General features: G+C 39.0%; 1 protein-coding gene across 25 annotated transcripts in view; it reads right to left on the bottom strand.

The window, feature by feature from the left end:
* Window positions 1-21,838, bottom strand: part of ANKS1B (ankyrin repeat and sterile alpha motif domain containing 1B) — a 1,270,775-nt gene that overhangs the window by 99,080 nt on the left and 1,149,857 nt on the right. For 19 of the 25 annotated variants that reach the window (XM_012469266.3, XM_012469273.3, XM_012469264.3 and 16 more), the window contains 2 exons: window positions 6,245-6,352; window positions 3,751-3,930 (listed from right to left, as the gene is read on the bottom strand). In XM_012469266.3, the coding sequence (XP_012324689.1) occupies window positions 3,751-3,930; window positions 6,245-6,352 (288 nt within the window). The remainder of the gene's footprint in view (window positions 1-3,750; window positions 3,931-6,244; window positions 6,353-21,838) is intronic. The other 6 variants (XM_064376838.1, XM_064376840.1, XM_064376841.1 and 3 more) reach the window with 2 other exon arrangements.

Below are 21,838 nucleotides of genomic sequence, written 5' to 3'. Positions count from 1 at the left end.
GCAACTGAATTGATTTTCTAATAATTTAGAAAAAGTGTTTTTAGTGCCCCAGATAATACTTTTTTTTAAATTTAGACAAGAGCATTCAAAACATAAAGACTTTACATTACACACTATTCTCACTAATATTTAAGTTAAAGTTTATGCAAAGATATGCATTTCTTTTACTGTTGAGAAGTCTTTGTTTTGTGAAAATACAAGTACTACTTCATCTTCTCATATGTATTTCTGTAAGTGGAAGCCTTCTATAAATGGTTGTAATTTTTGGGATTTAGAAACTCTTTTTTCTTTTGCATGAGTTTGGAGAATGTGGCCCTAACTGTATTCATTCCATCCCTCTCATTATTTTAAGGGTACTTAGACTTCTAAATATCATTCAAGAAAACTTTGGAAGATTGCAATTAGGTCCTAAATACTAAAAATATTTTCCTCCTTCAGATATATTTTCCATTTACTGTCTCATTTCCACATAACTCAGAATTAAAAGCTGACATGCCATGTGCTGTATGCACATTAATAGTGTGTAGGACACCTTGTTTGTGCTAAAATGAGATAGCAGATGTCAAAGTACTTTGAGAATTTAAAAGCACTATGCATATTAAGGTATAATTATACAAATGTGAATGCAACATCTATTTATTAGGGGTATGGAAATGGTGGAGTATTTCAGAACTTTTGGGCTAATGAGTCCAGTTTAGAATTACAAGCTAGAGAAGCTATGTTTTCAGCATAATAGGAAACCCATAATTCAGATGTATTTATATCATTACATTCAGTTCCTGCTGATCTCAATTTTGTTCCTCACATATTCACTTAAAATAATTTGATGCCAGAATATTGCTTATATTAGAATAATAGCAAACAATGATCACAACGTTTGCAAATCCCCTGTATCCCAAGAAATATTGTTTCAAATTAAAAACAAGCAATTAAACACTATTCTAGTGTTTTATTTTAAATATCTGCTAACAAATTTAACAGGTAAAATGGACATTAAATTTATCTCAATTTAATTTTAAGCATTGGTTTTCCAAGTCAAGCAAAGCACCTCCAAACATCTGGTAAGCAGACCTCAAGAAGACAAAACTCCTATAAATTATTGCAGCCACCAGGAACTTAAGGTTTCTGGCCTAGGGCTAGAATTCCAAATCACCCTAGCAGTGGCTCAGCTAAACTTGAAGTAGAGGGGTTTCTAAGAAGTAAATCTGTCCTGGCGATTTTCTCTAAACTGGTCTCCTTTCTTTTGGCAGGTAGGAAAGAAAGCCTGAAGCTCAACTTTGCATTTAAGTGGGAAACGGGCTGGTTAGGCAAGCATTAACTAAACTACAATAAGTTTCTTGGGAGAAACCCCTTGGGAAAGAACTGGAGGAATGGAGCTCCAGGTTGCAAGCTACTTGCTTGCAAGAATTTTAATTGCTAATTCAAGTCTTTAGGAAGATCCAACTTGATTGCCTAAACATGTAACTTCAGGGGAAAAAATATGGTCTAGGGAGATATGACAAGTTTTCTAAAAAGTAAATAAATTACAAAAAGTATTACAGCAAATGACCAAAAATAAGGTAGAATAAGAAAAAAAACAAACATCAACTGAATGGTTGAGTGGTGGAAAAGTCAACAAAATGACAGAGTATTTCATATTTTGACAGGTTAAAGCACTACTTTTAAGAGCATGCATTCATCGCTCCATGGATTTTGGCCTTGCCAGACTAGGGCTCATGCTCAAAACTGCAATTACCACCACCTAAAGAGCTGAAGTTCCAGAATCTTTTTCTTATTGATCAGATTCCTGTGGTGTCATCCCCTATTTTCCCTGCAGCAGAAGTGCTGTATTGAACAGCAGGCTTTTAGAAAGCTTCTAATAAGCTCCTGGTTGCTGATGGAGCCTGTGTCTCCAGCGGTCACCCGATCATTGTTAGCAGCCCATGTGAGGCGAATGCATGCATCTACAGGTCTCTAATTCACCACATCCCATCAGCCTGCTTATCTCACTCTGCTTTCTGCTTTTGGGCTTTTATCACCTGGCCAGATAAAAGTCCATTCCATTTTCTCAAGGCAAGACAATTCTTGCAAGGGAATGCATTTCTGATTGGAGTGACCGGTTAAAAGATGTGTGCTATTTGGTACTCCTGCCCCTGCTTGTGAACCTCAGGCAGAATGTAAGGGTGCAGTCTTGCTAGGTCACCTCTGAGTGTTTATACATTGGTGGAAGGGTGACTCCTCTTTAAAAAAAAAACTGCACTATATAGAGAAATTTCATAAATTATACAAGCAGCTGAGAGAAGTAATTCTGTTATACTGAGGTTGACATAAGTCAATAATAGCTAATGTTCATTAAAGAACTATCCTCCCTTACCCAGGGAAGAAATGGGCTCAGAAAAGACCCAGTTCATATTAATACATAAAGACCATATGGTTCAAGGTTAAAACAAACTACATCTCTGAAATGCTGTCATTAGAGAAATTTAACCACCTATATCATTTGAAAATATAACAAGTAACAGGAAATAAATAAAAAGTCTGGGGGAAAAAAAAAGCTTTCAGATGCCCTCTTTAAAAGAACATCAGTGAAAACAATAATAAAAATTAAAAGACAATACCTAGCAACAGAGAAAGAGAAAATTATTCTTTTCTTGTTTCTCCTATATTTTCCATCCCCTTTCAATAAAAGATTCTCCAGAATCTCAACATTGACATTTCCTGCACAAAAAACCCAGAGAACAATTCAAAATTAAAGGAGCTGAAAGAAGACACAGTATCCCAGGCCTACTCTCCCCAAGGCATTTGCAGGCAGAATAGCCGTGGTTTCCAGAACATTCTCTTCACATTTATCTTTCATGAGTTGCAGCATAGAATGTTTACCAGAGCCTTTAAAAATAAAATCTCACTAAACAGCTGAGAAAGATATTTAACAACCAAGGCAAAGCAATTACAGTTAAATTTTCACCTCGAGATTCCCATCTTAGGTGTAGGAGGCAAAGAGAAGACTCCTGCACATCAGTCTGAACCTAGAATGAGGATGAAAAGAGTTGATTCTGCCAATAGTTGGCAACAAATCCATAGTTTTGCCTCTCAGGGCGACATGTGGAGCCAGCTGCCCACCTGAACGTGCATTAAGAACAGCGCCACTGTTTGGTTAAGGCTGACTCAAGTTTCTAAGCAGCAATCCAAGGATAGGCTAGACATCAACATCCATACCAAAAACGTGGAAAGGTCTGAACGCGACAAATCTCTCTTTACAATTATTTGTGGCAGAAAGCATCATCATTTTCAACTATTCAAGGTGACAATGAGATATTGCAACTAGTCCCAGTAGAGCATTTCTGTATGAATGTATAGACTTGGGAGGAAATTAACAACATCACACGGGGTTAATCCTCACACCCAAACTTCTGCCTCGTTATCCAACCAATTTGCATTTTGTAATCTAGACTCTTATTATTCATTTTCATTATGATTTGACTTTGACACAATATTATTCCCTTTAGGGCAAAGACTTTCTGGGTGCAATGAGATCAGACATAATTTCTTCAGCAGGAATGCATAACAAGGACATGTGTACACATTCCATTCCCAGAAATTTCTGTCTCAGTCTAGTTCAGACGAGCAAGGAATGAAAGGCGGGGCATAAAATGGTATAAATTCTAGTTAGGCACGGACAGTAAGCATCCATTTTGTGAGCCACTGCTCAATATTAAAAGGCATTACCTGATATGGATGAAAAAGACATCACAAAGGCTTATAACACCTTACCTGAGCCATCTGCCTCTCCAGTTTTGATCGGGGAATATCATCAAAGTAGTTTTCATTTCTTCTCCTCCTTGCATCGCCCTGCATGATAATGTGAGGAACGTCTAGGGAGCCACCAGTGGTGTAAGTGCTTTGGCTAAGTGATGGAGACAACTGAGGAGGAGTGTGATTACCACTGGGTTCCTGAATGGAAATACATCATGAAATAAATACCATGTTCCGTGGCTAACCTTTGGTTTCAAAATTGCGAAATACTGACAAGACAAATTGTGGGGATGGGGAGTCACTTTAGAATCAACGGCCAAGGAATGAATGACATTCCACCATTTTATTAACGGCATGACTGGTCAATACGTTTTCCCCTAAGTATTTCAGGTGAAATGTCTGAAATATCAAAAGTCAGGTTCTGTTTTCCTAAAGCAGCACTGTGGATGGTCTCAGGAGGGAGGCACACCTATATTGGGCACCTCTGACACTACTGCATGTGTTTACAGGGAAGGAACCCGGCCCTCATGTGGGCAGAGCATCCTCACCATGGCAGATGCCATGATGAGAAAGCTAAAATGGGACCCAATGGGTTTTGATCCAAAGAATGGTCTGACAACAGGGTTAGGAAGAGGACACAGTATGGCAACACAGCATGTCACACGCACAGACTGCAGAGCAGTGCATGCTACGACAGAGGATGCTTTTCCATGGCAAAGACAACTCCATCCGAGGGAAGCAGGTCAGGAGGAAGATAGGGGGCATAGACAGCTCAGCTCTACTGTTTGCGAGTAAGATGAGGATTGGGATCACAGTGATTCTCCACACCACTTCTCCAGATATTCTGGACAGATTTAGGTCCTACAGTTTTTCTTGGGAATCTCTTTGATCTTTTTTTTGTTCCCCTAAATCTCTTTGAGAGAGCCAGAATGAGAGGTTCAGAAGGGGAAGGAAAAAGAGCAGGGTAAGTAGCAGGAAATCACTCCTCTAAAGAGTCATTTTAGGATGACTACACCAATGATGCTTATGTTTTTCTCTCCTTCCATGTAGCAAAATGAAGGCAAAACAAGAATAGTATTTTTATTTCCAATTTATTTGAGGCTCGTCTAAGGGGTGACATTTCTGTTTGTACTTTTATGACTCCCAAAACTCTCAAGTAGCCTCCAAATATCCCAGTATACCCTAATGCCCCCAGTAATCAATTAAACCAGCATTAATGTAGTCCCTACCCATCCCACTCCAGTCTCTCTTAGGAGGGTAGGCTGTGTCCTCCTGGAGCCAATTCTCTTGTATTCCCTGAAATCCTTGCGCATTTTCCTCTCCTCCAGAGCTGAATCAGACTCAAAATCATAACAGCTTCTCTCCTGCCCCACCCTCTGCTATCCTGACAGTGGCTATGCTGTTTGCTGAAGTTTACTGATAGGAGGCAGGCCACTGCATTCCTCACGACGGTTATGTTCGGGCACTGTGCTTGCGTTCATCCCTTCAGAGGGGAAATCAGAAGCAATCAAATGCAGGACAAAATAAAGAGAGCAGGGTGGGTAACCCGCAGCTTTCAGAGAGATCTGAGCTTTTTGATGCATTTTAGAAAAGTTCTTACAGGACTCATGAACCCCGGTGACTGCTGGCCACTGCTTGCGGCTGCCATTTTGCCTAGAAATCATCTCTCACTTTCTCTCTGCCCTTTCCTCCCTCCCTTCCTTCACTTCCACTTCATTTCTCTCTCCCTTCTACAGGTTCTCTCTAGTTTCCTACCTCATAATTCTAAAGTGTAGTTGAAGTAAACAAATAACATTTATTAAGTAAGGTTTTAGATTCTCTATTCTGAAGTTTTGAAGTGAGTAAAGCTGGACAAATTTTGCTTCTTGAAAAACAGAAGACCCTAAGGTTAATTTTAAATTGATCTTTACTTAACTGTGGTCCTTGATCGATTTTCTTTCTGTGGGTTTGAGGAGTCTGACAGAAAACTCATTTCCGCTCTCCTGGTGTAGATGGGGTGTGGGATGGGAGGTGAGGGAATGGTTCTTTAAAGGTGGTGAATTCCATTATAGATGGATATCTAAATCTCAAAATATATACTTTACCAATCTAGAAAAACAAATCTTGTTTTGATTGTGTCAAACATAATCAAAAGGGAGATTGTTTTTTACACAGATAAGGTAAACTACACAGAAAATAGCCTGCACTTCCTGATCCATTGCTTCAGTTGTATAAAGTGTATGTTTATAAAACCTATAAAACCACACAAAATAATTCTTTTTCTTACTCTGTTGCTCAGGCTGGAGTGCAGTGGCGTGATCTCTGCTCACTGCAACCCTCCGCCTCCCAGGGTCAAGCGATTTTCATGTCTCAGCCTCCGGAGTAGCTGAGACTACAGACGGGCATAACCACACCTGGCTAATTTTTTCTGTTTTTAGTGGAGACGGGATTTCACCATGTTGTCTAGGCTGGTCTCAAACAAATAATGCTTAAGATAAGGGCAGAGAACCAAATGAATGTGCTTGGCACTTACCCTGAGGGTGATGGACCGAGGGGGCTTCTGCGGGGGATCGTCGTGCAGCCTGTCTCCCAGAGATGCCAAAATGCGTTTCCTGTGGCCAATCAAATTGATTTTTAAAACCTGAAACAACATATATTTGGGTTAAATATTTCACTGGAGAAGAAATAATTTTTATATGTCCTAAAACATGTGGGGTAAAAACAGATTTGTGCAAAGTTACCCCTGAACCATGAGATGTGGGGTGACATCAGTATGACTGCTGAAGTCCACAAAGATGGCAGTAGCTTCTGGAAAGCCTGGAGTGGCTAAGTAGCGGGGGCAGAAAGAGAAGGCAGGACGGTTCTCCTTCCACTCATGCTGCCTGACAGTCCCACTCCCAATGCAGCAGCCCCAAGACCTTGCCAAAATAGACTCCCGCTCTCCTCATAAGCAGCCAAAATCTCGCAGGATAAAATCTCAGTCCAGACTTGGCTTTGGGGTAATGGGGATAGGCTTCCCTCTCTTTCCCTCCATCCAGGACACGCAGTCATGTCAGCCTCCTCTGGGTCTTGGAAGCTTGACATTCATTCTTGTCTTGGGGCCTCTACCCCGATCAGCTACTGGCCTGGAATTTTCCTTCTCCCCTCTGAGATTTTCAAATAACCAGTGACTTCTCGTGGTTCTGGACACTGTTCTAGTGCTGTCTCCTCAGAAAGGTCTTCCCCCACCTCCTTATTGAAGGTTCCGTGCCTTCAATCTCTGGCATGCTCTCCATGATGATCCTCATTTTATCATGCTCTGAAAGCACTTTCTTTACAGGCTTAGTGTTTGTGTTTTGTTCTACCCTCTCCAGGTAAGCTCCCTGGGAGCAGGGCACTAGCATATGTTGATCACTATTATTTCCCAAAAGGATGACTGAAAAAATAAGGGATTAATGAATATGAAAGAATGAATGGTAATAGAGATGACAGTTGCAAAATTAGAGTTATTTTGTGTAAGGATACGGCTAGACAGAAGCATTGCCTGTTGGGGTGGACTCAGAGCCTCCCCAGGATGGTATTTTGAATCTGACCATACTGCAAATGGCATGTGTCAGAAGAGCTCTCAAAGGGAAATGAGAATTGCAGATCCTCAATCCTCAGCCCCATTCCTGGTGCTTTACCTAGGCCACACTCTTTTCAATCTTACCAACTTCTCTATCTGAAAGGAGTTCTCACTTGACAGATGAAGAAACTGTGGTTTGGAGTGGTTAAGTCACTTACCCAAGAGCCAGCATGTGGTGGCTCTGGGATTTGAATCAGATTGGTCCGATTCCAAAGCATCTTTTACTCCAAACTATACAGCACAAAATGTGGGGATATCTCCAAATATTACTGACTTCTTAAAACAATCTATTGTATATTTATCCATTTATAAAAATGTGTTTACCTCTTCCCTGCCTATGTGTAGTCCCAAGATACAATAATCTTGTTGGGTAACTAGTTTCCAAAGTCGTTACCCCATGTGTAAATTTTTTTCTTCTCTTTTCAAGTTTTAAAATAGAAGGTGGGGTGAGCATTTCTTTGGCATGCATTCCAAACGCATGGCATGCTACCTTGAATTTTTCTTAAAAAATTATTTTGACTTTTATTTTAGATGAAGGTGGTGTATGTGCAGGTTTGTTGCATGGGTACACTGCGTGATGCTAAGGTCTAGGGTATGAATGATCCCATCACCAGGTAGTATGCATAGTACCCAATAGGTAGTTTTTCAGCCCTTGTCCCCTTCCTCCCTCCCCTCTTTAGTAGTCCCCAGTGTTTGCTGTTGCCATCTTTATGCCAATGAGTACTCAATGTTTAGCTTGCACTTATAAGTGAGAATGTGCAATATTTGGTTTTCTGTTTCTGCATTAATTAACTTAAGGGTAATGGCCTTCAGCTGTATCCATATTGCTGCAAAGGACATAATTTCATTCTTTTTTATGTCTGTGTATATTTCATCTACCTTGACTTTTTATTTACCCATTTGTCAGTTAGCTTATTGGCCTTTTGGCCTAAACAGATACAGATTTTACACTCATACTATGCCCTATTCCTTTTACAGCCACCCTCTGACCCATGCCTGTTGATGATGGGGAGGGTAAATGTTAGCCAAGGTGAATGTCCCCATGTACCATATCCCTATGATTTTATAAACCTTCACCACCCCAGGCTGATGAATCCTAATCTTTGCAAGTTTGTTTTCATAAAGCAGATCTTCTTTTCCATAAATCATTTCAGTTGACATTCTCTGGACTTTCTCCTACCCTATTACAGCTGCTTAAGGTGTGTTAAAAAAAATGGCTCACAATATTCCAGGTATAAGTGAACCATGGCTTTACATTTATGCAGTATACTGTTTTCTGCCTTTAATACCCTTTTGAAATGTCCTTCCTAAGCACACCTGATTTCTGGCTAGAAAGCTGCAGTAGGAATAACTAGGGAAGTATACACTGACTATAAAATCCCTGAATTTTGTTATAGCTAATAGTTCAAAGCCCTTTAATCTAGGAGGGATGGTTTGAATTATTTTTCCCTAAATTCCTTATCTTACAGTTGTCCAGGCAGAAGCCCATCTGCTATCCTTCTGCCCACTCACACAGCCCTGTGTTCGCGTTCTGCATTATTATTAACCAGTTTGGCATTTCACTACCTGGAAGAGCTTAGTGGTCTTTGCAAATCTGGAAATTTCACTATGTATTCCTTTCAGGTGATTTATAAATATGCTAAGTAAGTGTGGCCCTACTGCTGATGACTTGCAGGCAGGATTGTTTATACAATCCATAGAAATGCCCTTATATTCTTGTATTGTTTCTTTTTTTTAAGCATCAAGATCAAAGAATTCCTCCATCTCAGAAAAAATATGATAACCTTTTCAAAGATATTTTGCAAGTCTAAACACAGTATATTTTCTAATTCTCTTTTATTCTAATTCTCAATTACTTTGCCAAAGGCTTCTGTTGGATATCAATTCCACCCATAAAATCTTCACCACCCTTCTCCCCAGCAGGTTGCTGGACCTCATGCCATTGGTACTACCTTGCCCCCTCCCCGAGTCCTGCTGAAATGCTTTTATAATAAAGACATTCATTTTATTATTATTATTTACAAAACTGACACTAAATAACAAATAACTGTGGTCCAATTGGGCTGACATGATCTCCACTACTGCTTTTGGTTTACTCTCCCACAGCTCAATTTTGGGCAGGTTACCTGACTCCTCTGATCTCAGGTTTTCTCACATATAAAGTAAAGAAGTTAATGACAATTTCAAATGTTGGGAAGACGAAGAGTGAAATTATGAGGATAACCAGCATAGTACCTGACACATAGAAGAAGCAACTTTCACAGCATGCTTATTCTAGCAAATGGGCTCTGAGGGTGTATAGAAATCCTGGCCTGGAAGAACAAGGACTTGGTCATTGTCATAAAGTCAGTCATGTTAAACAAATACACTGGTGCTTTGGATAAACAGATGTGGCTAACTTTGGGAAAATCCTCACTGAACTAACTTATCCTAGTAGGAATGTGGCTGATTTCTAGCTATGAGGCTAGACCCAATTTAAAAGAATATGCTATTCTCCCATCCATATTGTTTAATCTTCAATGAGAGGTAAGCTTCACTCCTTTGCACTAAAGCTTCATTGTTGTCTCCTCCACAGAGCTACCCAGATGGGTGGGTGGATGGGAGGATGGATGGGTGGGTGGGTAGATGGATGGATGGATGGATGGATGGTGGCTAGATAGATAGGAAACAAATTAACACTGGATAGTTAGTACTATCAAGATCACCTAGATAACTCTCCTGTTTATTAGAAATGAGCCCCCATCACTGAAGATACTGATGGTAACTTCCATTTATTGAACACTTTGTATACCATCATTTTATGTTCTAGTTGTGCTAGAAACCATAGTGTTATACATGTATATTAATATCTCCAGTAATCCTCACAATTGCATATATTAAAATCATTCCTATTTTAGAGATGCAAGATCTGATACTATAAAATGCCAAGTAACTTGCCTAAGGTCACACTGCTAAGAGGCACATGGCTAGGATGTGCACCTGATTCTTAACCCGCCCTTCACCACTCCCCTTACTCTTCCTCTTGCTGTTAACCTCTATACTTTTTGACCTTAGCTACACTATTGGTTATGCCCTCATGAGGCTTCTTAATATGTTGCTTCTTACTCTAAGTTACGTTTAAAGCATTTATATAGGGTTTTGAGCATCTACAAACATTAAGAGAATTCAGTTTTTAATAAGGCTTATAGTGCTGTTAAAGCCACAGGCGACAAGGGCAGATACCTCACAGTATTCCCTGTGAAATACATATATAGACCAAGGACAGGAAACCCTCATCACTCAAGATTCAATCCAAGTTGGCTCACTGTGGAGTGGTAGACAGAGTGATAGTTGGCTTCAGAATGCCCAAGTTGACAATAAGAAATCCAACTGGCAAAACAATAACAGAGAAACTATTCCAAAGAAAGATGGTCATTAAGGGAAAGAGAACAGCTTAATAGCAGACTGTCTTTGTAAGAAGATGAGGTTCCTGCAACCCCAGGTATCATGGCTGATACCAGTCTGAAAACTTCAGTTTAAAAAAAAACAAAAAACCAAGACCAATGGTTACTGTAGTAGAGAAGAATTCTGTGAGTTTTCATTATTGCTTGGGTGAAAGTTAACTGTACAAAGGACATAATGGGTGTAAAAGACAAAATAATGGCAATGTATTATAGATTTAGTTATTCTAAGATATTGAAGCAATGAGTTCAACTCAAAAAAACTATACTGAGTTTCTACTACCAATTATTTGGAGGATTCAAAGGGGAAAGTCCATGAACAGAGCTTACAATATTGGAGAGATTAGGCACAAATAACTATGTTATCACACCATTAAGAAAAAATTTTTATACCCATGAGCATAAGAATGTGGTTTCAACTGCTGAGTTCTAATAGATAAGAAATAAAAGTTGGCTGGGTGTGGTGGCTCACACCTGTAATCCCAGCACTTTGGGAGGCTGAGGCGGGTGGATCACGAGGTCAGGAGATCGAGACCATCCTGGCCAACTTGGTGAAACCCCTTCTCTACTAAAAATACAAAAAAATTATATAGCTGGGCATGGTGGCACGCGCCTATAGTCCCGGCTACTTGGGAAGCTGAGGTAGGAGAATCGCTTGAACCTGGGAGGTGGAGGTTGCAGTCAGCTGACATCACATCACTGCACTCCAGCTTGGGTAACAAGAGTGAAATTCCGTCTCAAAAAAAAAAAAAAAAAGTTATTGCATGTGTTCTTAATGGTTTTTTATCACAATTATCATAAGAGGAATGTGGGTCAAAGGCAAGGAATATTGTTGAAACAACAGAAGTCTGCCACAGGTGAGAATCCATTCATCACAGTAGTAGCTGCCTCCAGGAATTTTCTCCAGTATCACTTAAACAGGACAATTCCAGAAACCCCACTGTGCATCCTGGCAAGAGGAGAATAACTGTGCTGATTGACAATCCTATAATATTATCTCACTGCTGTTTCTGTTCCTGGGTATGGCTGTGGGAATTCTGCCAGACAATATCATGACATGACCCTTATACGGAATAGTTTACATCAAAATGTATGTCACAGCAAAGCTGAAAGTCAATGTACTTAGACTTTTTTCTTTTAAAATTTAATGTGATATAAAATTAAACATGTTTAAATTTATATCACATTTAATTTAAACATGATGTAAATGAAACATTTTTGTTTATCTGCTTTTAAAAAAATAACATTTTGATTATAATAGCTATACTGCTTTCCCATTTTAGATACTTTATAAAATACAGAAAAACATAAATGAACAAGTAATCCACAGGCTATATCGAAATAGATATATTTCTTCATTGTTTTTCCCCATGATTATGTTTTGTGGTGGTCATAAGTACAGTTTTTGCCCTTTTTTTCAGTTCTTTAAAGCTAAAGAACTTTTCTACATACACAACTCTGAGTAGACATTTTAACTCCATATTACCACATTGTTTCAGAGAAGTATGTCAGAATTCATTAACCATTCCCCCATCGTTGAAAATTTTGGTTTGCGTTTCTTTCTGGCTAGCAAACATTCCACATGCTTAAATAATTTTATCATCCTGTAACTTCCATTCTCACTGCTCTGTTTACATAGATACAACATGGAAAACACCAAAGAAGACTGCACGAATGCACAAGTCACACAGAAAAGTCATGTAGCAAACGTCTGTCTCCATGTTCTGCATGAATTCTCAATCCATTTGTCTCCGGCTGGACCAACTCCTCCTGGGAAAATCCCAAACCCACATAATGTTCCTCAGTGTCATATTTTGCATTGGTTCTGTTTTTGAGATCAGATTTAGCTGACAGATGTGAAATAGCACATGTAGCTGGAATTCTTCAGAGAGTACACATGGAGCAATGCTGGGCACACAAACAATTCTAGTTCTCACCACTATGAGACTGCATCCTTTTTATTTCTAGATTTTTATTGAGGGAGGGAGGAAAAACAGTTTCATCCTGCATTTAGAACTCCCATCCATTTTAGGGGGTAGATTATTTTTCCTTTCCTTTCTAGGTATTTGCCAACTAGAGAGAACAGCTCCTATGCAAGTCTACAGAGCTCACTTGGTTTCAGAGTAGCCTCTTTTAATACAACTGCAAGTGTTCTGAGCAATTCTGGTGTTCCTAAATGCCAAGAATGGAAGTTGTGGTGGAAGTTGATCTGCTTTGTTCTCATCTGTAGAACTAAAATTGCAAATGATTGTCAAAGATTTCCCCCTTGCCCGGTAACAGTTTCTAAACACTTTCTACCTGAAAGCATCAAGACAAAAGTGCCTGTGTATAATTCCATCTCAACTTCCTGCAATGTTAGAAATCCTCACTTAAACTTACATACAATTTTTGACCATGACGTTTTCTCTCTTATTTCTTCGACTGCAATAATCCATGTCTAGCGTGGGGTGGTGAACAGAAAGATCTTAGGAGCAGAAAGTCATGACATTTGGTTCTTCTCTTACTCATCTTCCAGCTAAGTCATCTTTAATGTCTTTGAGCTTTGATATAAAGGAGACAATAACAGTCTTATTCAACAAACATTTCTTGGATGCCTTTCACATATAACCACCATGTTATGCAATTTGTGAGCCACAAAGAGGAAAAAATATCGAGTCTTCCAGGCCTCTCAATCCAGGTGGTAGAAAAAATATTAAAAATATGTGAACATATGTGTATATTTGTGTATGTATGCATCTATCTATCCATCTATCTATGTGTACATGTATCTATGTGTACATGTATCTATCTATCCATGTATCTATCCATGTGAACATATGTGTATATCTGTGTATGTATGCATCTATCTATCTATCTATCCATCTATCTATTTTCCGTCCATCTAAATATATACGTCTATACAGCCTTCCCAGCCTAAAATGGTTTCTGTGGATTGAATGAAAAAGAATAGGAAACTTCTCCGGAAATTATAAAGCACAGAACTAAGGTACTAACTAAGGTATCATTTCTCTTTTAAGTATAACAGAAACTCAAAACTTTCTTACCCTATCAATACTAATTTGGATATTATCTTTGTTATTTAAATGTACTAATATGGATATCTCTGGGTAGATTTAAGATCCAGAATCATGCCTTTCACTTCTCCAACCTTCTCTCCTGTTATTTCTTTGCTCCATGTATACACATTTGTGCATATTCCAGAGTGTCTCTGCCTGGGTTTTCATTACAATCTGGCAAGGATGAAACTGAGATCCACCTGAAGCCTTGCTTGCTCACCTTGGATTACATTGACCTTTCTCTCTCTGAATTTCTTTAGTATCAGTGGGCTGCCCTGTGCTGTTGACACTTGATACATCCTAGTGGGTACAGCTAGCTTTTTATGTGTGTGTTTCTTGACTGATCAACTAGACTATAGGCGCTGGAAAGTCAGATATAGTATCACTGCATCTCAGGGTCCCTCAGTGGGCTAGCCCACGAGTACAACTCAAAGGTGATCCCTAAGATCTCAACTCGAACCCCTTTCAAGGTGGACACAAACCAAGCAGGGGAGATGTCTCTACAAGAAAAAAGAAGGAAAGAAAATAACACCTATGTCTTATTTCATCCCCTTTCTACTCTCAAGAGTCTTCTATTATTTCTGAGCTTTGGCACCTTAATTCCTATACACAGTCTTGGCATGGGATGGGTGATGTAAAATTTCCTTACCTCCTACCATCTGTAACTCTTTCCCTTTCCCTCTGCCATTTCACCTAAAAAAAAAAAAATCCCGCTGTCTACAGTTTCCAAATTCTCTTTTTCTTGAGCTATTACTTTCCAAATCAACTGCTACTAAATAATCAGCAAATAACTATTTGACAGATGCCACTGAAATACAACTGTACTAACTTATGGAAGGAAAAAGAGGTTCCAAGTTAAACAGCTCCAGAGAGAGCAAAGGATAGTGAGAAAGAGTGAGGAAGGAGGAATGTGTGTTTTCTGAATATAGTCTGTCTCATTAAACAGGAAATACTAATTATGAGGAAATGAGATCATCTTTGCATGGAAAGAGAGAACTTAATGGTATAATAGCCTCTGAACATTTAAGGGCTCTGGAGGTACAAGGCTTTCTTTTGTAATGAATAAGAATCTTAGGTTTAATAGTAAAGTTCTCTGAATTAGCTCTTGATGAAGGTACTAATTTTTCAATTTTCACATAAACATTGCTTCAGAAGATTAAAAAAAACACACAAAACAAACCAATAAATCAGTTTCCAACTAATTTCCCTGTAAGTTACTTTTAAGTAAAGCTTGCAGCCAGTTAGGTTTTTATAGGAGAAATTTGGTTTACATTGCTCAACAACTGATCATTGGGATTATAGAAGGGAAAATTTGTTACAAAAGAAAATGGGAAGTATGTTCAATATCCCACATCTGAAGTTATTCTTGGAGATGTGAAGATGTGCTAATAGCATCTGAAAACTGCAAATCTCCCTGGCGTATTATGAATACATAAAAATGTTCTGCATCTTAAGAGGTAGAGAGACTGGTGTTTTGCTATATTTTGCTAACCATGCAGGATATTTACTGCTAAGGAGGGTATTTTCCAACTTTATTTCCTTTCAATTTTTGAGATCATAAAATTTATGATCAATTATATCGTATGACTGATGCTCTCAATATTATAAATGAAGTTATGGCTATCAAAATTCATGAACATATGTCCATATAAAATAAATGGAAACATGCAACATACATGAATATACCCAAATATGGGTGAATATACCCATATTTTTAAAAGAAGCTCTAAGACAAATTGAGTCTCAAGAGACAATCCTAGGTGAGAGACTGGTTACTCCATTTTTGGAATATAAATGGTCTTTTCTGCTCTGTTGCTGCTCTGCCCTTCTTCTTGATGTTTAGCTACTTTAATGGCATATAACACCCTCCATCAGCAGACAGAATAGTGAAAGAGGCAGTGAATTCAACCCAGCCAATTCTGTTTCTGTCAGCAGCTCTGATAAAAGGGTTTTATGTGGGAGGAGGTAAAAATCTACCTAAAACTAGCTAAATTAAAGTTTTAAAAATGCATCCACAGATTTTACTTAGCCTAGCCAGCTACTACTGCACTTTAGAATTGGATGTTTACCATATTTCAGCTATGTGTAGAGGCAAAAAGGATGTTAAGATTAAAAAAAAAGAAGTATAAAGAAAGCAGAGGTTGAGTCCCAAGGACAGGTTCAAAAAGAGGAAAAAAAGGGATAACAGCAGTGAGAGATTTCTTATCATCCCTTTTCCTCCACTGTCCCCACCCCACACCACTATACCCTTCCTTATCTCCTGGACAGTCACATCATAGGGTAGAGCTGGGAATCACTCTATACCCATAAGAATGGCTAAAATTAAAAAAGAATGACCATACCTAGGATGGTAAGGATGTAGAGGAACTGGAACTCTCATCTTGCTGGTAGGATTGTAAATCACATAGGCACTTTTGGGGAAACTGCCAGTTTCTCAAATTTTGACCCAGCCTTCTAACATATAACCCAGTCAGTTAACTCTAGCTAGCAACTCCTAGCTGAAAATGAATACATATGCCCACATAAAGATTTGTACATGAATGTTTAAGCAACATTATTCATAAAAGCTAAAATTAGAAACAATCCAAATATCCAATCCACTGGTGAATGGGTAAGTAAAATATGGTATATTCATGCAACAAAATACTGCCTAATGATACCAAGAAATGGACTACATGATATGTGCTATAGCATCAGCAGACCTCAAAAACATTATGCTGAGTGAAAGAAGCCACACACAAGATGATAGAATATTGCAGGATTCCCTTTACATGGGTTTCTAGAAAGTATAAAACTATATGTACAGAAAGCTTATCAGTGGTTGTTTAGAGTAGGAATAGGAGCAGGGATTGACTGCAATGAGTATAAAGAAACTTTTTGGGGTGAGGAAAATGTTCTAAAACGGGATTGTGTTGATGGTTGGACAGCTATACAGGTTTACTGAAATTTATCCAATTGTATACTTAAAATGGCTGATTTTCATAATCTGTAATTAAATTGCAATAAAGTTGTTTTTTAAAAAAGAATAATGCTGAGAGAATGCATTCAGTATGTAGTATAGTATAAATAAGGCCATTCCTGAAGGCTGTAAGCCAGGCTGCTCGAGAAGAGGACCTCTGTTGTCTTGGAATGTACCCCTTATCAGCTGGACGGAAGAGTGAGCAACACATACACTGCAGGATGTCTTAAGGAAAATGTGACCTGCAGGATAGCTTTGTTCTAGGAGCCTAGTACTGCTTAGCTATAGGCTAATGGATGAGTAGCACATTCTTTGTTATAAGTGTACAACAGAGTAAATTAGTACTCATTTCCCTATGTGGGTACATCTTTGAGGGTCTTAGCCCTCCGAGTAATAACATTTTGGTAAAAGTGTTTATGATTTCTAAATACTTACAACAAATGGCTTATGGATGTTTGAAAAGAGTGATCACTAGGAGCCAACATGGGCTCTCTCTGGATGGGTAACAGGTGGTGATCATGAGATGACACTCAAGAACCAGAGAATAAGGTTGCATTCTAAGCACCAAAGTAATCACATCGACAGTGCTATGGTCTGAGTTTTTCCTGAGAAAAACTCAGGTTAATACTGGATCTCCAATGTGGCAGTGTTGGCAGATGGCGCCTAATGGGAGGTAACTGGGTCACAGGGTGGCGAATCCTTCTTGAAAAAATTGGTGCCATTCTCTCAGGAGTGAGTGAGTTCTTGCTCTGGCAAGACTGGATTAGTTCTCATAGGGATGAATTAGTTCCTGCAAGAATGGGTTGTTAAGAAGCCAGGACACCCTGTGGGTTTTACCTCTTCACACGTCAGCTTCCCCTTTAACCTTCTGCTATGTTGTGATACAGCACCAGAAATTCTCACCAGAAAGCTGAGCAGGTGCTGGCACCATTCTTCTTGAACTTCCTAGCCTGCAGAACCATGAAGTAAATAAACCTTTTCTTCTTTATGTATCACCCAGTCTCAGATGTTCTGTTATAGCAACGCAAAACAGACTAGGACAAACAAAGTGACTGAAGTCAGAATGACTTCCTGGCCTATGAAGAGTCAATGGGATAGACTGGCAATGTGACTATAGTTTAATCAGTGATACTGAAACCCAGATAAACAAAGAAGGTGTGCCAGGGTGGGGTGGGAAGCAAAGGCAGAGGGCAGATTCAAGCAATGAAACTATGGAAAGGAGAATTAGAATGTCTAGCTTTGGCAGCATCATGGGGAGAGACTGAATTTTAAATAAGTTCCCTGATGACTCAAGGGTTTTTTTTTTTTTTCTTTTAAAGATGAAGTCTTGTTCTGTTCCCCAGGCTGGAGTGCAATGGCACAATCTCGGCTCACTGCAACTTCCACCTCCCAAGTTCAAGTGATTCTCCTGCTTCAGCCTCCCGAGTAGCTGGGACTACAGGTGCGTGCCACCAAACCCTGCTAATTTTTGTATTTTTAGTAGAGACAGGGTTTCACCATGTTGGCCAGGATAGTCTTGATCTCTTGACCTTGTGATCCTCCTGCCTTGGCCTCCTAAAGTTCTGGGATTACAGGCGTGAGCCACCTTGCCTGGCCTCAAGGGGCTATTTTATCTGGTTTTGTACTGATCCAAATAAAACATCCCTCAAAATTCCCTTTCCTTCAATACCAGATGTACCAGGAAGCAGCAATCACTGAATCAGTTTTCTGAGTACCCCATATGAGAAGAGGAAGTGCTGAAGATGGGGGATCAGGGAGAGGAGCAAATTGGTCACAGTTAGAGAATGCTTCCCATCATGTATTAACAGACTGGACATCTTGATACATTGATCTCTCCTTAATCAAATTACACCAACACCACTGAGGCACAGAACCTGCTTAGGAGGGCACAGTGATTAAGAGCGGGGCTTGGTGTCAGGGTGACCTGAGTGTGAGTGTGGGTACCGCATTTACTATATATGCCTTTTGGTCAATTATTTAACCCCTCTCAGCATCACCTAACTGTGTAAAATGATGGAGTTAAAAAATAGTACTCACTTCTTAGTGTAATTGTTAGGATTAAATGAGACATACGCAATGCACTCAGCACAGTGCCGGGTATAAAATGAGTTTCATAAAATTCTAACTTCATTCAGTGTTTTGATTAAGCCCAGTTTTTGAACTGGAAGGGCTGAGCCCTTCCCTGGAACATGACCAGAAGGAGCTCAGCAGCCAACTATGCACCTTTTCCCTGGCAACAACCCCTGCACCATCAGCCACTCTTCAAACTTCAGTGGCCTCACTGAAAATCAGTTTTTGTCAAACTTTATTAACTTTCTTTTTTTGACAGAGTTATTAGCATGAGGTTGACAGACCAGGAGAATGTCATAGATATAGTGTCTTTAATTCCAATAAAGCATTTGATGAAGTCTTTCATTATCCGTAAGAGGGTGGGCTCTATGAGAGAAAAGTTAAGTGGATTCACAGCTGGTTGTGCATCTACAGCCAAAAGCCTTGATAAATGGCTCTGTCACAACCTGCTGGGGGACCACTGATTGAATGCCACAGGCTCTGCCTCTGGATTCTGCTCTATTCAATATTTTTATTAATGGCATCAAAGTAGACATAAGAAGAACACTTAGCAGATTTTTCAATGAAATAAACTATGAAAAATATTTAATATAATAATAGGCCAATGTAAAATTCAACATTCTCTCAACGGGCTGAAAAGGTCAAGCTGACACCAAAAGGATGCAATTTAACAGGGATAAATATAATGCCTTACATTAAGGATCCAAAAGAAATCAATTGTGCAAGTTCAAGATGGAAAAGATATGGCTGTGCCACAGTTCAAAGAAATAGCTGAATTTTTAAACACAGGAAGGGGTTTAGCAGAAAGAATGCAAAAGTATGGGTCTGATGGGAAGGGAATGAACCCATTTAGAATGATTTTTCCAAACAAATAATCTCATTTACATTGCCATTTCAACCTAACAAGGTTGATAATATTTTAAGAAATGAATTAAATGAATTCAACCATTGTGGAAGACAGTGTGATGATTCCTCAAGGATCTAGAAATAGAAATACCATTTGACTCAGCAATCTCATTACTGGGTATATACCCAAAGGATTATAAATTATTCTATTACAAAGACACATGCACATGTATGTCTATTGCAGCACTGTTCACAATAGCAAATACTTGGAACCAACCCAAATGCCCATCAATGATAGGCTGGATAAAGAAAATGTGGCACATATACACCACGGAATACTATGCAGCCATAAAAACAGATGAGTTCATGTCCTTTTCAGGGACATGGATGAAACTGGAAACCATCATTCTCAGCAAACTGACACAAGAACAGAAAACCAAATGCCGCACGTTCTCACTCATAAGTGGGTGTTGAACAATGAGAACACATGGACACAGGGAGCGGAACATCACACACTGGAGCCTGGGGCTAGGGGAGGAATAACAAGGGGTGGGGTGATTGGGGAGGGATAGCATTAGGAGAAATACCTAATGTGGATGACGGGGCAATGGATGCAGCAAACCACAACCATGGCACATGTATACTTATGTAACAAACTGGCACAATCTAAACATGTACCCCAGAACTTAAAGCATAATAAATTTAAAAACAAAAAAGGAAAAAAGAGGAATGAATTAATTGAGGTTCAGGAATTTAAGGCACTTGTCGAAGTGATGACAAAGTCAGGATCTGAATCCAGTTCTGACTTCCAAAATTCATGCACTTTGGATTCATTCTATCTCACTGCCACATCTCTCCCAGAGTTGCTGTGAGTCTCAAGTGAGACAATTTTAATGGATGTAGCTAGCACAGTGCCTGCTCAGAAGTGGTTATTTTTCCCCCAGAGACTCATTAAATGTAAGGCTGTGTGCTTACATGAACGACCGGTACTTTATTATTATAATATGAACTCTGCAGTCTATTCTAAGTCCTTTCAAGTTTATCCATTCATGTACCTACTGCAGAAATGATTCTGTCAATTTTTATTCTCTCACTCACCATTATTTCCAAATTCTTAATGTGAGAAGAGAAAGTCCAGCCTGGAAAAGGCATTGGAAAATTTGAGGGCAATCTAAAAATCTCTATCAGTCAGTAATGATTCCCAGATAATTAAAACTTTCTTTTTTTTAAATTAAGGTAATTTTCAAGGGCTGCATTAGTGGTTCAATGTTTCGTATTTACATGATAAAAATCTCAATTATCTTTAATGAGGTGGTATAAGTAACCTTAGTGCAATGATATGCATATAGAATGTACAAAATCTTCAATTAATTCAATTATTTAAATAGTTTAGCTTATGGTTAAAAAGATACTTTTTTTTTTCCGTTGTTGGAGTCCTTATTAGAATTTTTATATATACATATACGTATATTTTTTTCTTTCTTGCCTAAGGGTGGTTTATTGGTAGTCTTTAATTCTTTCCTGGATATTTAGAATACTGCATTGCATCTGAGTCATGCTCTGTGAAGACCATTTTTCACTGGGCCACAGTGCTACTGCAAAGGTGGCTGAGGAACGCACAATGGCTCCAGCTGTATCCTGGAAAATTTAGCTCTTTCAAATAAAGGAAATCTGAGGAGCAGGTAGTTGTCATTGTCTCTTGCACTAAAAGCAAGTGCTGACAACATTAGCTATCTAAAAGTCCCAGTTAATGAAGGTTTTATTATAAAAAAGAATCTGTTTAGGGGAAGGTGCAAACTCTTTGTAATCTTCTCTCCCTCCTCTTTGCCTAGGCCAGCCATGATTCACAAAGCTGGAGATAGAGAATCATTAGCTGTTGATGGTGCTGGTCATCCCAGCCTGGCAAGGAAAGGAACAGGTATGATGAGTGACCAGGTGGACCTGTGCTGTGAATGAGCTGAAAACCTCTTTTGTAAACTGTTTTATAAAGATGTGGAGACAACTGATGATTCTGGAGGTAGAGGATGCTTTGAGGGCCAGAGCACATACTCTGCAATAAAGTAGGTCACTTCCTTCAGGTTTTAAGCCCAAATGTGAATATGCCAGTGGACATTCACATGAGCTGTGCTTTTTTTTTTTTTTTTTGAGACGG

Source organism: Aotus nancymaae, unplaced genomic scaffold, assembly GCF_030222135.1.
Source record: "Aotus nancymaae isolate 86718 unplaced genomic scaffold, 86718_ANA_hifiasm-v0.15.2.pri h1tg000016l, whole genome shotgun sequence".
Lineage (NCBI taxonomy): Eukaryota > Metazoa > Chordata > Mammalia > Primates > Aotidae > Aotus > Aotus nancymaae.
The sequence above is the reverse complement of the archived record's forward strand: the minus strand, read 5'-3'. Positions and strand labels throughout refer to the sequence as shown.